This window comes from Archocentrus centrarchus, chromosome 3 (assembly GCF_007364275.1).
Source record: "Archocentrus centrarchus isolate MPI-CPG fArcCen1 chromosome 3, fArcCen1, whole genome shotgun sequence".
NCBI lineage: Eukaryota > Metazoa > Chordata > Actinopteri > Cichliformes > Cichlidae > Archocentrus > Archocentrus centrarchus.
Genome location: NC_044348.1, coordinates 15,081,323 through 15,096,534, shown reverse-complemented (window position 1 = coordinate 15,096,534; position 15,212 = coordinate 15,081,323). Strand labels below are relative to the sequence as shown.

The 15,212-nt window shown below is 39.9% G+C and overlaps 1 protein-coding gene across 1 annotated transcript; it reads right to left on the bottom strand.

Moving 5' to 3' along the window:
• Window positions 1-1,742: 1,742 nt before the first annotated feature.
• Window positions 1,743-10,661, bottom strand: copb1 (COPI coat complex subunit beta 1). Its single transcript, XM_030720382.1, has 22 exons — window positions 10,528-10,661; window positions 8,758-8,910; window positions 8,149-8,378; window positions 7,809-7,978; window positions 7,611-7,725; window positions 7,411-7,503; window positions 7,168-7,305; window positions 6,904-7,023; window positions 6,546-6,653; window positions 6,312-6,458; window positions 6,038-6,183; window positions 5,782-5,878; window positions 5,521-5,681; window positions 5,293-5,413; window positions 4,982-5,209; window positions 4,036-4,215; window positions 3,527-3,671; window positions 3,240-3,359; window positions 2,973-3,118; window positions 2,731-2,820; window positions 2,267-2,422; window positions 1,743-1,979 (listed from the first exon to the last, which is right to left on the bottom strand). Exons 2-22 carry the CDS (start codon window positions 8,846-8,848, stop codon window positions 1,920-1,922), a joined length of 2,862 nt encoding a protein of 953 aa, XP_030576242.1. The 5' UTR covers window positions 8,849-8,910; window positions 10,528-10,661; the 3' UTR covers window positions 1,743-1,919.
• Between the last annotated feature and the right edge of the window lie 4,551 nt (window positions 10,662-15,212).

The window sequence follows — 15,212 nt, the reverse complement described above, 5'->3', positions numbered from 1 at the left end:
AGCGTGTAAACGTCCTGACTTGTATTGTCAGCCTGTCAAATCATGTGCCATGTCCCGATGAATCTAATGTTTAACGGCGCTGAACACCACCACCACCGCTGGGCCTTGGTACCCGTGGCGCCACCTAGTGTCCCAAAAAGAGAGATGCAGGGCGTGAAACTTCCTGGCCTTGTGAAGGGGGAATGGTTTCTGGTATTCACATGCATGTTTCATATGAACAATGAGAGTGCTGTTAATAATTCATTCGTACCCAAGGGGTTTTAAAATACAATGCAAAAATATTATTGCACCCAAATCTTCTAAAATATGAGGAACTGTAACAGTAATCCTTTGTTTAGGGACAGCACCTTCTGCCTATATATTAGTTGGGCAAAGTATGGAAATCACCCCAAAAGCACAATGCCAAAGGTCATGCTTTGCATTATAAGGTGCAGCTGTGATTCTCATAATAATAACTATACTGAAACCAGACAGTCTGCACACAGTAGTTGGAGTGCCACAGATAGACTGTTTATTTTCACAGTTGAAGGTCTGACCTCAAAGCCACCTTTCAGCCTTTATCTAAACCCCCTGGAGGGAGATTTTACAGATGCTGTAAATGTATGACTGGGGTGGTGACCCTTTAATCTGGCCTCCTCCCAGAAATATCCCTTTACTCATAAATTATAAACAGGAGGGCAAGTGGAATATGGAGGCCTGTGCCAGCGCTAATCTATCTCCATCTCATTATCACACCGACAGTGAAACTTGCAGATGGCTGAGTTCATTTCAAATCGCAGCTATATATTACCTGAGGTTAAAAGAATTCATGTTCTTGCCCGGGTTATGTATGAAGATAGACATTTCCTTGGTGATGACGTCAGTTTGGGGGTACTGACAGCACAAATTCCAATCAGTTTCCCCAGTGAGGGAGATATCACAAAGGAAATCTAAGGAATTTTAATTAGAGCGCAGAGCTATGAGCTCACAAGCTAAATGAGAAATCTCTTCACTTTGGGGCACAACCACCTTTAGACAACTAACAGTAACAAGCACTTTAAAGCCCATTACTAAACATCTACTGCCATGCATGTTAAAGCAGATACAGCACAACTTTCCAAAAAAAAAAAAAAAAAAAAAGGCATTCATATTCTTCTATTTATCCAACTGAGGGCCAAGGTGGGGCTGGAGCCTATCCTAGCTGTCGCAGAGCGAGAGGCAGGGTACATCCTGGACAGGTCGCCAGTTCGCCACAGGGCTAATGGGGGCACAGACAGACCACCATTCACACCTAAGGCCGATTTAGAATCACCAGTTAACCAAACGAAACTCCACAAAGGTCCCAGCCAACTGGTGGATTCAAACCTTGTGCTAACCACTGCCCCACCCTGCTGTCCCCAAAAGAAGACAAACAGCTATTTAATGGTCAGTGGTTTATTACCAACTATTCTTTTTTTTTTAATGGTTGGATCAGTTTTCCCCCTCTCTCTTGCTTTCGACAGTATCAAATTCAATATGGCAGTGGCTCTAGTTCCAGGGGATTGTATTTCTTATTTTATTTTATTTTTTTTTTAATTGAATATAACTTGACTTCCCTTTCTTTTGCTTATACTGTTATCAGTATATTTCAATCTTAAGATTCTTCTGTACGTAGCCCTATGTTGGGGGGGGGGGGGGGGGGGGGGGGGGGGGACACTAAAAAATGACGAGGGTTATTAAGACAGAACAAGCCATTTCTCAGTGAATACACAGAGCATCTTCCGGACAATATTTCAATACATTTATTGAAAATGAAACAGGACAGGGAAACAACATTGCTGAGATGTAGTTTTCAGAAACTGGTGATGTTAAAAAATAGAGCACAGAAGTAACTGACCATATAGAGCTCATATTTGCTATAATGATCAAATAGTAAGTTAGGTGACAGAACAGCATTTTTTTCAGACATTTGCCTTTTTTTGGGAGAGGTTTATCTTGTCACCCAGACTCAAGGCCATCCCCTGTGGAACAAAGGAGGGAGGGTTAGTTGCAACATATGTTACAAATTAGCATATCTGAAACAGAGGCAAAATTACAAAAACTGTGTCACTGTACAAACACTTACAAAACTGACTAATCTGTTATTTTAAATCAAATCACTTATTTCATATATACACTGATGCCATCTGTTAATGATGGTTTACTAAAAGATTAATTTTCTGCATTGCTTGAGTGAGAACAAATAAAGTCTGCCCGGTATTTACTTCTCAGATTCTTAAGGGTTCACGGTGTGGCAGCTGTGACCCACCTGACTTTTGGCTCTGATGCGTATGTGTCCGTTGACAGGTGCATCAGGCCCCAGGTGGAGAGGTTTCTCAATGCTGACATTAGCCAGGGCATCTTCTCCAAAGATAGAACGAGCATAAAGGTTGGCAGCCATGAAGCCACAGAAGCCAGACAGTGCCTGGTTTATGGGAGAAGGACAACGGTTAACAGCAATGAACACCACCACAGTATTGGCACATTCATCTTACAATGAAGGGCTCTATGATGTCTTATTTCTTAGATTGCTATTAGGTTCAGTTGCACACATTTTTTATGTAATTGCCACAAGAAAATATACTACTACACGGAATGTTATAATAGGGCCACTAATCATTTTTCACACTAGCGCCGCCTTCTTTTTTATTGATTTGTATTTAGGAAAGAGGCCAGATTTAAAACCTTGTTTACTTTCCTTGGTCTGCTGTATACATAATGTCTCATACCAACCTTTTCAGGAGTCAAACATTTCATGTTGGTGGACTTGAGGATATGCTGGAGATACTCATTCAGATCAGTGATGTTGGTGTTCACTGTCACCTACAATAAAGAGAACCATCAGTGCTCAGTCTAAGTTGAATGTAAGTGAACTTAAATCATTAAAAAACGTTTTAACCTGTCTAACTTGCCCATTAAAGTACTTTTTCCAAAACCAGTCAGGAATGTGTTTTAAAGAAGAATTCCTTGTTTACCTTGTTTTCCCACTCAAACTCGGCCCACATCTGTCTGAATTCTGCGTCAGTGCAGGAGGCTGGCTGGATGTAGTCCATGATGTCAATATGGATGTCACTGAGGACAACACAGTTTCTGTCGCTAGCAGCTCCCGACACATCGTAGACTGGGAAGAAGAATTCAGACAGTCCCACAATTTAAAAAAAAAAAAAAAAAAAAAGCACACATATAGAGAAAAGAAAAAAAAAAAAAGACTTGAAATATGACGCTAAAAATAGAAATCTTACCAATATTCCCAAATATAATGCCATTCTCAGTAGAAGCCACCTTCACATTGGCCTTGATGTTAGCAAAATCATGCGGGGCCAGAGTTAAAGGCGAAGGCTTCTCAACCAACTTGAGATCCCCTGCAGGATGGAAAGTTCAATTAAGCGTGGCTTGAATGAACAAAAAAAAAAAAAAAAAAAAAAAACAAATATATATATATATATATATATATATATATATATATATATATATATATTTTTTTTTTTTTTTTTTTTTTTCAACGAGGCTGAAAATAAACCACACTAACCTAAAGTGGCCAGCTCAAGCGTGCAGTTCTGAAGAGTATCACTGGTCTGATTGACCACCAGCACATCCAGCACAATGTCATACTGGTTGACATGAACATAAGCTTCAGCGTACACTGGGTCTGAAAAGCCCGTCAGCTGGGTCACCTAAGTTGGACAAAAACAAATGAATTTAATTATCAATTCTACTAGAACTAAATACAAAACACTCCCTAGGAACCATTTAAGAGTTATTCTTCTGACTTTGATCAAGCTTTTAAAAACAAAGCATGTGTACAACAAGGTCTTCAGCAGCAGTGCAGGAGAAAAAATAAAAATGAATGCATAACTATAGATAAATCTAATAAGAAACTTAAAGAAATTACACTGAAATGAGTTGCAAATGTGAAACACATACAGAAGTAACCATTCCCTTTCCCTCTTCTATGATACAAAATAAGTCGAAAATTTCCCTCTCACGTTAATTTCCAGTTTTGTTAAATGGAAAGACTTTTGAGGGCTTGTGGTGCACCTTGTTGAGTTTTGATGCCAGAGGATCAGCAGCCTCCTTCCTCTGAGTGTTGCCCATAGCAGCCAGCAGGCTGAGCTGGAACTGGTCCTCTTTAGAAGTCATCTCATTTTTGGCTGTGAGCTGCATGAAGGATATTGGATCGTCGGCCTGCACCATTACATTGCGTTTCTCAGACTCTTTCTGTGGTTAGAAGAAACACACATGGTTATTTTTGGAGGGAATAAAAGCCCCAATAGAGCTGAGACCAAAAGTACTTATAGTCTAAAATAGTGTGTGTAATATAGCACACTAAGTTAAGAAGATGATGTAAAAACAAGTGGGCAATAGATTGATGTTATTGTGTAGAATTAATAGAAATCTCGCACAGATAATGACAATACTGCTGTCAGGAGAAACTGGAGCATTATATTTAAAAAAATAAAATGCTCAAAAGGCCAACATGTCATAAAGCTAAAGTTTGTAAAATAAATTTGAATATAACACTGACGGACTGAAGGTCACTCACACAGACATACACATTTAATTACTCATTTGATTCTTGATGAAATTAAACTTGTTGCAGGGTTATTATAACATCTGGCTCCAATTCACTACCACACCATCTGCAACACCAATTTTCCTAGCCTCCACTTTGTTTATATACAGGTGTGCACATCCCATCATGTTTTCCATGGGACCCAAAGCCCTTTATGTGTGTATGCAGCAGGTTTAAAATGATGCTCTAGGGGTGCGATTTATATATCAGGACATAAGCTTTTGAAAACAAAAATTGGCTTATAAACCGTGTTCCACGTACATATATATAAATAAAGGGTTAGTAATCATTGAGGACTGGGTATAAAAATATGCCACTTAAATTTTGGTCACTTCTTCTAATTGTGATGGTGCATCAGAAGTGTAAAGAGGTTAAGTACTGAGTTCTGCCCTCTGAGTTAACTGTCATTACCTTCTGTGATAGCTTCTCTTCCTCCAGCCTGACAGCCAGCATGTGTGACAGGGACTTGCGACACTCCTTGTTGAAAATGTCATTCATAAGTGGTGAACACTCTGACAGGACCTTCAGGCACAGTGAGATGCGGTCCACATCGTCGTCTGTAATTGGTTTCTTGGGCAGAGAGGACTTGCCCAGGTGCAGCACAGTGACCATGATCAGCATGGCTTCTGCAACGAATGACTGGGGGGGGGGATTAGAGGAATCAACAGTAGGCCAAATTATTAAAAGGGGCCTTTTATTCAAGTGAAGGAAGAATGACTTACATTTTGCTTCTTTTTATCTTCAACAAGCGCAACATAGCGCAAGGCCACTTTGGTTAGCGTTGTGGCCAAAGAAGCTGCCACATAGAAGTCTCCATCCATTAGGAAGCCTCTGAGTGGAGGTCTGGAACAAGAAACTCTTACTGAGTGAGGTGGATGGAAAACTCAGTATAATCCAGAGTATATAATATTGGCAAATAATGCTATTCCTCCATAATGTCCAATGCTTACCTGTCTTCCTCCTTCTTTGAAGGCCTGGAGGAGCTGAGGGCACTCTGTGTCACATAAGTGCCCATCTCTGTCACAAGCTTCTGAGCTGGAGCTGCGCTCACTTCATCGTCAGCCTTCACCTCACCAGTCTCTTTCTTTATCTCATTCTCCACAATTGGGATCTGTCCAAGTGAGAGACACGTGTCAAAGAATTGTGAACATTTCCACTAAGTTGGACTAGCTTGTGTTACATTTAATTCTAACAACAATGAACAAACATACCTCTCCCAAGGACCTGCGTACTTCTGTCATCACACTCTGGATGTCTTCCTTGGAGCTACAGTATTCTCCTAATATCCACAGTGCCCCCCTGTAAATCCTGAAATAGGACAAGTGTGATGAAGGTTACAAACTATCTCAGTGCTACATACTCCAATAGTAAGTAGTGACTTCCCATTACCAGGTAGAATATATATAATTGTTTACTTAATCACCAATTGACTTCAATCTGCTTTTTAGACTATTTAGGAGTACTTACTTGACAGTTCTGATGGCATGAAAGACTTCCAGCATCTTCTCGATGATCAGGGGCCTCAAGTTGTCAAACCTCTGAATGGCCTCCCGCACAAACTCCAGCACATCGGCAGCAGCTGCCTCATTAGTGTCACTCAGGAATTCCATCAGCTGTAAAACATATCAACATACAGAAAAAGTTTGGAAAACTTTTTTTCTTTTAAATTTATGATAAAAATGTATATGTAGAAAACTAAAAATTTCATTAGCGTCTGAACAGGAAACAACAGGAAACTCACCACAGGTATGACATTGGCTGCCATGTCAGGAAATCGCACACTGCATGAGTGGAGGGTGCGCACCAAGAGCTGCCTGTACTTATCAGTGTCTTCATGTTCTGTTACGTTGTTTGTCTTGATCACCTCTTTCTTCAAAACAATCACCAGCTAGTAGACAGACAGCAGCCACTACATTAATAATGTATTCCAATTTTCCTCTGTGTCAATGCAATGCAACTACACGTGTCAACAGACCTCCTCTACATTACGAGATGAAACAAGGTCCAGCGCCAGCTGCAAGGTCTTCTTTCTGACTTCTAGGTCAGGAGTGCTTAGAACACGCAAGATGTCCATCACAAGGTCCTGGATGAAAAAGTATTAGTGAGACCCAATTTAGTCCTAACATTGCTGGTACTGTCACATAATAAATCTTTATTCTCTGTGTATTTTCCAATAGATTTTATAATCTCATTAAATAACCACTCAAAAAAAAAAAAGACCTCTTTTGGATACCATTACTGCGTTTTATGGTCTTTGGGGTAAAAAAAAAAAAGCCACTAAATTTTATTTATTAGCTGCAAGAAAAACTAATCACAGCTATTATTTGACGTACCTGGAGCACACGCTCATGAGTGGGATGCTCCTTCAGTTCAATCAGACGATCAAGAACGATCAGTTTCACATTATTGTCGCTCTCCTTGATGATCAAATCAATGTAACACTGGGCAGCAGCCTAGAGTCCAACAAAGCACAGAATGCATAACGACTTTAATAAACCAAAGCCATCCTGCTATTTGGTCAAATATAATACAATATCAGCACTGTATAAACAGAATAGAACAAACACATGATCAGTGAAACAACACTGATGGTGTACCTTAATGGCTGTGGGAGCACTGGAGAGTGTTACAAGAGTACCAGCAGCTTCATACTTAACAGCCGGGCTGGACGACTGCAGCAGGTTGTAGATGCAACGGATAAAACGGGCACGCTCAGAAGGGTTAGCATGACAAACCTAACAGAGAAAAGAAAGGGAAAAAAAAAAAAAAACAAGAGCTCAGATCTGAAATCAGCTGTTGTGCTAAAGGCTTAAAAATGACCACCAAAGGCCGTGACTCACTTTGTAAATCAGCTCCACAATAACCAGCTGGAGAATGTCTCCAAAAGTGTGAACTTGGTCAATACATGTGCTGAGGTAATCCAGAGCTCGATCCTGTAACATGAATGTGTGAGTGACAAGATGTTAGTTAGACCTTTGACATAAATATCGTAAGACTTACAGCAACAGTAAGCAAAGGACACTGAGACAATGCTACAGACCTGGTCTGCATGAATCAGCATCATGAATGCATTTCTCTTACAGCTGGCATCTTTCTCATTGACGAGAAAATCATGGATCAGCTCTGGAGCATCTGGGATAAGATGTTCAAAGTTCCTACAAAACAAACAGAGCTAACTGTTGTTCACTAATGAATGGAGTCCAAAATTTGTACTGTGAAAATATTTAGCAGTTAGTACCTGTAAATTGTGTAAATGGCCAGGACAGCGTTACGGCGCACATAACTGTGGCGGTGCTCCAGGCAGGCCCGGATTGCTGGCATGAGAGGCTCAAGCAACTCCGACTCCTTCAGCTTGCACAGGAAACGCAGAGTGGAGCCACGGATGAACTCATTGGGGTGCTGCAGGTCCTGGAATAGAAAGAAATATTTAAAATGATGATTGGTGAATGGCTTTTTTCTTACTCTTACAAATTATTTTACTTTTCCCCCACTGTTGTTGTTATGCTGTAATAAGTAGTGTATCATGATGTATATATTTAAAAATGCACTGTTTATAGCAACTGTATCAGTTAGATTACCTTCCTGTAGGCATCACAGACCAGGATCATCTCCTGAAGCAGCTTGCCATCAGGAGTTGTTTTGGGGACAATCTCCCAGAAAACTAGGAGCAACTTCTTGATGGTGTGGTCTTGAAGCGGCAGCACAAAACGGATTATGGTCATCAAAAGTCCTGGCAACTTCTCGCCATTCAGGATCATGATGATGACCTTCTTCAGGGCTTCAGTCTTGGCTTTGATCTCTCCCTTTTCTGAAGAAATACGATTATAATTAACATATCAATCATATATTAAACCAATCTTCATCTGATTACATTCATCTTATATTGAATTTCACCCATTATCTTTCCAAAGGACACTGAATTATTTGTAATTTAATGCAAATAAGTTAAACCGACTCAGGTTAAAGCTTGATTCGATACACCAATGACGATTTCGAGAGTCAAAATTCATTTATAAAGAGATTTAAATTTTTCTCTTCAGAAAAGAAACATTTATGCACCATAAATGCCTTAAGCCAGACAGAAAGTGGACAAAGGATATTTTCCCGTTGTATGGTTTATTAAGGTAAGTGAATCCATTCTGCAGAATAGCTTTACTTCATTTTAATTTCAAATTAAGAATGGTTACCTAGATCCGCCTTTAGGCTGACTTCAGAAGGGGGCTCCGAGTCCGATGGAACATTGATCAGAGTGTAACAAACATTCTCTGCAGCCGTCATTTTGCTGCTGTGCTTGTGTCAGATTAGAAGAATCCAAATGAAAGCTGCTCACTGGATAATACCTATGAAAGACAGGAAAATTACAGGTTTAATCTATGGTGGAGAAAACATTTACACTGGTGCAAAAATATCAATGGAGCAAAATTAACCTAATCTCACGAAATAGATTTGCCAGTGTTTTCGCTTCATTTATATTGACTGTGACCACCAACATGTTTCCAAACCAGATAAGATCCAGAAAGTCTTTTGGTACACATTTTCCTCTGTTTCCAAAAAGCATTTCACTGCTAATCTGTAGTTGGAGAATTTTTATCATAAAGGCTGAAATTTGTCCCAGAATTTCTCTAACTCTGGGGGATACTCAGTTGATTTGCCTGAGTCACAGTCATAACACCACAAAGAAACACACAGGGATGTCTTATCAACAATAACATGGATCTAATCAGATAGACTACTGGAATCCTCTATATGTGTTTGCCCAATTACACTCTCTCATTTGCAGATGGTTCAAAATGCAGCTGCTCTACTCTTAACTGGTATCAAGAAAAGACAGCACATCACTTCTGTTTTAGCTCACTTGCACTGGCTACATGGAAAAGTTTTGAAAAACGTTTAAAGTTGTATTATTTGTTTATAAAGCCCTCCATGGTTTGGCTACACAATATATTACAAATATATTACAGATTTTTTTTTTTTTTTAAAACTCCGTGGCCTATTCATCCCAACAACTGGTGCCAGTACCATCTTCTCACCTCAAAATTAGAGGCAACTGGGCCTATGCCATTACTGGCCCTAGGCTCTGGAACAGTCTGCCTACACAAGAACCTGTCCAACAACCGAGGATTTTAAATCAGCTCTAAGGCCTGCCTAGTTTCAGCTGCCTTTAGTCAAGTCTGAGGTCCCTCATGGTTTGGTCAAACTCACTATAAATGTTCTCCCTTGTTTTGTTTTTTTTAATTTGACTGTCTTTACTGTTTTGTTGGAAATTAGTTTTTAATTCTTAAATTCTGACTTATTTTTAATTCTTATTTTTATTATGTTGTCTGTTTATGTGACTTCCGTGTTTGTATTTGGGTTCTTCTTACAAATGACTGTGCCTGTAAAGCACTTGAGGTCAACTTCTGTTGTGTTAAAATGTGCTACAGAAATAAATTTGATTTGACCGGGCAAGACATCCTACTAATTAAAGCCCGGTCATCCAGGTGATCAGAAGATTTGAGTGTACTTCTGCATTAAAGCTGAAAGCGACAATTACGGCTGCAAATTAAAGTTAGAACAAAGTTTTCTGCTGCTTTTTACGGGAAAACTTGATTTCCTTCATCACAGAACAACAGCAGCTAACAAGTCAAAAAAAAAAAAAGTGACACGCAGCGCAGACACATAAGCTTTACTACCAGGCTGAATAGCGCTACCTGCGCAAGCATCAAACAGCACCAAAAACGCTAAAATAGAGGGGGGTTTTTGCCAACTTTTAGTTAGTCGTCCACACAGCTGGTTTGATTAGTTTAAAATACATAACCAACTGCTGACTAACAAGAATTAGCTGACAGCAATTTTGCTTTTGCTCTGGCTAGCAATGAAATGGAGGACAGTAATGTTAGCTAGCGAGCTTCTCTGTTACCACAAGCCAGCGAAGAAAATGTCACTCATGTTGGTTAAAAATAAGTCGAAGAACCTACCTATTTGCAGGACTATTATCCTCCGAGGTAACTATCGATGTGCAACTTTAGATATTTACATCTGTAAAAAAAAATCTCAAAAGCTCCCTCGAGCTCTCTCTCTCTCTCTCTCTCTCCTTCGGCTCTGCACTACTTCCTAATGACGTGGAAGAGTACTGTACTGTGAGCCACATCACTGCTACCGTGAGCCAGAAGGTTCAAACAGAACGCGAGCGTGACAAACGAAGAACACAAACGCAATAAACAAACAAATAAAGATAGAAAATAGGATGATCTGATCCACTCTTTCTGTTTAAAACCAACACGAGGAAGGCCGTTACTGTTACACTGGGCTCTCTAAAGGAACATATTGCACAAACTGTCATGTGTATGCAACTAACTCAAGAATACAATTCAACGTCTGTTCAATTTATGAAACAAGATTTTTCACATTGTTCGTTGTGTATTTAGACACAGTGGGCAGCTGTTCAGCTTCTGATACTAAACAACATTTTTAAGCCTTTTTAAAAAAAACAAAAACAAAAAAAAAACAAAACAAAAAAAAAAACAAGAAAGATCTCTTTTAGAGCTCTTTTATATGAAAGAAATCATAAGGAGTGGTCATTGTAGGTGTTAAGTGTGATATGTGTTTTCCATACAATAATGCTTAAAAAGACTAAAACTAACACTGAAACTAGTAAAAGCCAAACTAAAACTCAACATTTTCAAACAATAATCAAGCTGAAACAAGCAGACCCACTCTGGAAACTAAATGAAAGTAAACTGAATCCAAAACAAAAAGTTTAAACCGAAAAAAAAAAAAAAACTAATTAGAAAATACAAAACTGGTCATGTCCTGTGATGGACTGGTGAGCTGTTGAAGTCTGTCTAATCTCACCTGGAGAATACATTATATGGACAAAAGTACTGGGCCACCAACGCATTACACCTGCCGGAGCTGATGGGTAGATGGATAGATGGATTAAAACGTGATTTATAGTACTTTAACAACAATGGTATGCAGCACCCTCCGGTGGAGGTTTTTGGACACGCAGTGGATGCACAGAAACTTGAGCGAACTGTGTGAATGTCTTTCATCCAGTCATTATCATTACTTGTCACCTGCTTCACAGTAATGCATCAATCCATGGCCAACAGCCCCTAAGCAAAGAGCCTGCTGGGATGCTTGTTTTATCTTAATACGTTATACACACAGAGTGTATATGCAAGTCCCATTAAAAGTCTGAAAACAACAACAGTTATTTGCTCAGCAGGTTTATGGCAGAATAAAGCCCAGTGAGAGCATATGTTCCCATGTGCAGTGATGTGATCCTGTTATTGCTGTAGTGCTTTTTGAGAACTGCGAGGTTCTGTGTCATATCAGGCTTTCACAATGCTGTTTTGCATACTAACCCTGTCTGTTGCAGACATCGTAACAGACTAAATTTATCCCAACACAGATTAATTCCCACTTCCATGAAAGTGTTTATGACACTAATTCAAACTGAAGCTGCACGATAAAGAAGATTTATGGCTCAAGTCAAGAGCAAAGTACACGCATCACACAGAGCCCTGCCAGCCAGAGAACAAAATACATGTTTGTTTCATACTGATGGATGATGGTTCTTATGAAAATTATTGGCAATCAAGAGATTCTCATTTACCATGTATCCTGTTCAAGGGGTGTGCTTAGATCTGGGCCAGATTAGCTTGGGAAGGAATATGTAAAAGGTCATTGTTAATTATATTTACCATATTCGTAGTTGTCATTTTGCTTGTGTATTGCTTGTTGCTTTATACATTTCCAAGCATGGCATGGCGTTCCATGGCAGCTCTAAAAATTGTCTGTTATGGCATCAGCACATTGTCTTCTGCTGCTGTGATCTGATGTGACTGGGTTGAACAATATAAAATTATAATCAAGGCAAGCTGAACCTATCAGTTTAATTCATGAGACTCCAGGAATGAATATAATCCAGGTTTTGGCAAAACTTTTAAAGAAGCTGATGTTGTTGCTTAGCTGTGAAAGGGAGTCTTTATCTAAGGTTTATTAAATACCTGCAGCATCGTACAGGACCAGGTTTTCTTTAGCAGTAACTACAATTATATTCCCATTTGTTAGCCTAACTTCTCAGTTTCTGCACATTAACAAGGCCTCCATAGTATGGGGAAATGCCTTTTATATATTTCAATGCACGGGGATCTATCCACAGCTCAAATAGTTTAACCACAACTTGCTGACATGTTAACTGAGTTTCTATGTCATGTGACCCAGGAAGTAATTTTTTTTTTAAACAATTAAACTCAAAGAGATAGGCAAGCCTGTCATCAACTTAAAATAAACACACACACACACACACACACACACACACACACACACACACACACACACACACACACACACACACACACACACACACATACACACACACAAACCCTCAGAAGCTGGCTTCAAAAAAAGGGTAAATCAAAATTTGGGGCAGAACAACCATCTGTTTGGTTTGTTACAAATGCTAAAAATGAATTTAAAATGTGCCAGTTTTTGTGATGGCTAGAGGACTGGGTCAGAGCATCTCCAGTAGTGAACCAGCGACAGTATCATGGGTGGCCAAGGCTCACTGATGAGCAAAGGCTGGCCTGTGTGGTCCAATCCAACAGATGAGCTACTTTAATTGCTGAAAATGTTAATGCTGATCAAACAGAAATGTGTCAGAATACACAGTGCATAGCAGTTTGTTGTGTATGGGGCACGTTCGCATTAGAACTGAACCATAGAACAATGGAAGGAGGTGCCCTCGTCTGATGAATCATGTTTTCTTTTACATCATGTGGATGGCCGGGTGCGTTGTTTACCTGGGGAATACCTGGCACCAGGATGCACTATGGGAAGACAGCAAGCTGGTGGAGGCAGTGTGACACTTTGGGCAATGTTCTGCTGGGAAACCTTGGGCCCTGCCATCCATGTGGATGTTACTTTAACATGTACCACCTGCCTAAGCACTACTGGAGACCACGTACACCCTTTCATGGAAACGGTATTCCCTGATGGCTGTGGCCTCTTTCAGCAGGATAATGCAGCCACAAAGCAAAAAGGAATGGTTTGAGGAGCACAACAACACATTTGAGATGCTGACTTGGCCTCCTAATTCCCCAAATCACAATCCAATTGAACATCTGTGGGATGTGCTAGACAAACAAGTCTAATCCACAGAGGCCCCACCAGATACCACAGCACACCTTCAGGGGTCTAATGGAGTCCATACCTCAACAGGTCAGGGGGGACCAACACAATATTAGGCAGGTGGTCATAATGTTATGCTTGATTGGTGTATATAGAGGCTTAAGAAGTTCTCATAATCTGAATGTCATAGATTAAACTTTGTAAATCTATTTTCAACACTTAAATTTTAACTCATACATTATTTACAATATATACAGTGCTGTGAAAAAAGTATTTTTTTTTGGTCAGCAGTGGTTTTCTCCTTGGAGCTCTCCCATGGATGCCATTTTCCCTCCAGTCTCTTTCTTATTGTTGAATCATGAACTCTGACCTTAACTGAGGCAAGTGAAGCCTGCAGTTCTTTAGATGTTGTTCTGGGTTCGTTTGTGACCTCCTGGATGGGTTGTTGATGTGCTCTTGGAGTAATTTTGGTAGGCCAGCCACTCCTGGGAAGTTTCCCCATTGTTCCAAGGTTTCTCCATTTATGGATAATGGCTCTCACAGTGGTTCACTGCAGTCCCAAGGGATTACTATCTATCTATCTATCTATCTATCTATCTATCTATCTATCTATCTATCTATCTATCTATCTATCTATCTATCTATCTATCTATCTATCTATCTATCTATCTATCTATCTATCTATCTATCTATCTATTAAAAAAATGAATGAAGCGTTTAAATCAGTCATAGATGGTTATCATTTAAATGTTCTTTACTGACATACAGTGGACAACTTGTTGAGAACAAAATGGTAATGCTCTGTGGAAACCAAAATCATCAACTCTTTGAGGGTTAGATTAAAAAAAATCACACCAAAAATCAAAGTTGAAAGTGGTCCGAGTGCTCCCTTAAATGTTTTAGAGCGGCATATTTTTTCGGGCCACGGTACATCTATGATGCCGCGATCGCGGATGATATTCACTGCTGTTTATTGTACTCTGATCCGTTAAATCGACAATCCCCTTTCCCGAGCTGAAGACAGGCAAACTAAACGATCACAGAGCAACACGCTGGCGGCTGCAAAACGCAACAATGACAATTTAACCAGAAGACTAAATCATTTGGGGACTGTGAAATATTACTTTATTTAGTTATTACATTTAAGGACAGTTTCAACCATGCATGGGGAGCAACGTGAGTCAGGAGGAATATTCAAAATGACAAGAAACTGTGGAACAGTGGGCTTATTTATTAAATTATTCTCTTTAAAAGACCGATATCAACATATGAGATGACTTCTGAACTAACAAAGACTTCCCATGCGCACAAAAGATGCACACAAGAAAACTCAATTTTCCCCCACCAACCCCCCCCCCCCCCCCCCCCCCCCCCCCCATCAGAGTCTTTTAAAAGTTTCCTCCTGTTAAACTGTACATTGATAATTCTGCATTATACACAGTCTATGCTTGCAGCTCGGGATTGGCTCAGTCTGCGGGGGCTCAGCGCTCCACATTGCAAAGTCCTGCAGTGTGAGTTGTGACCC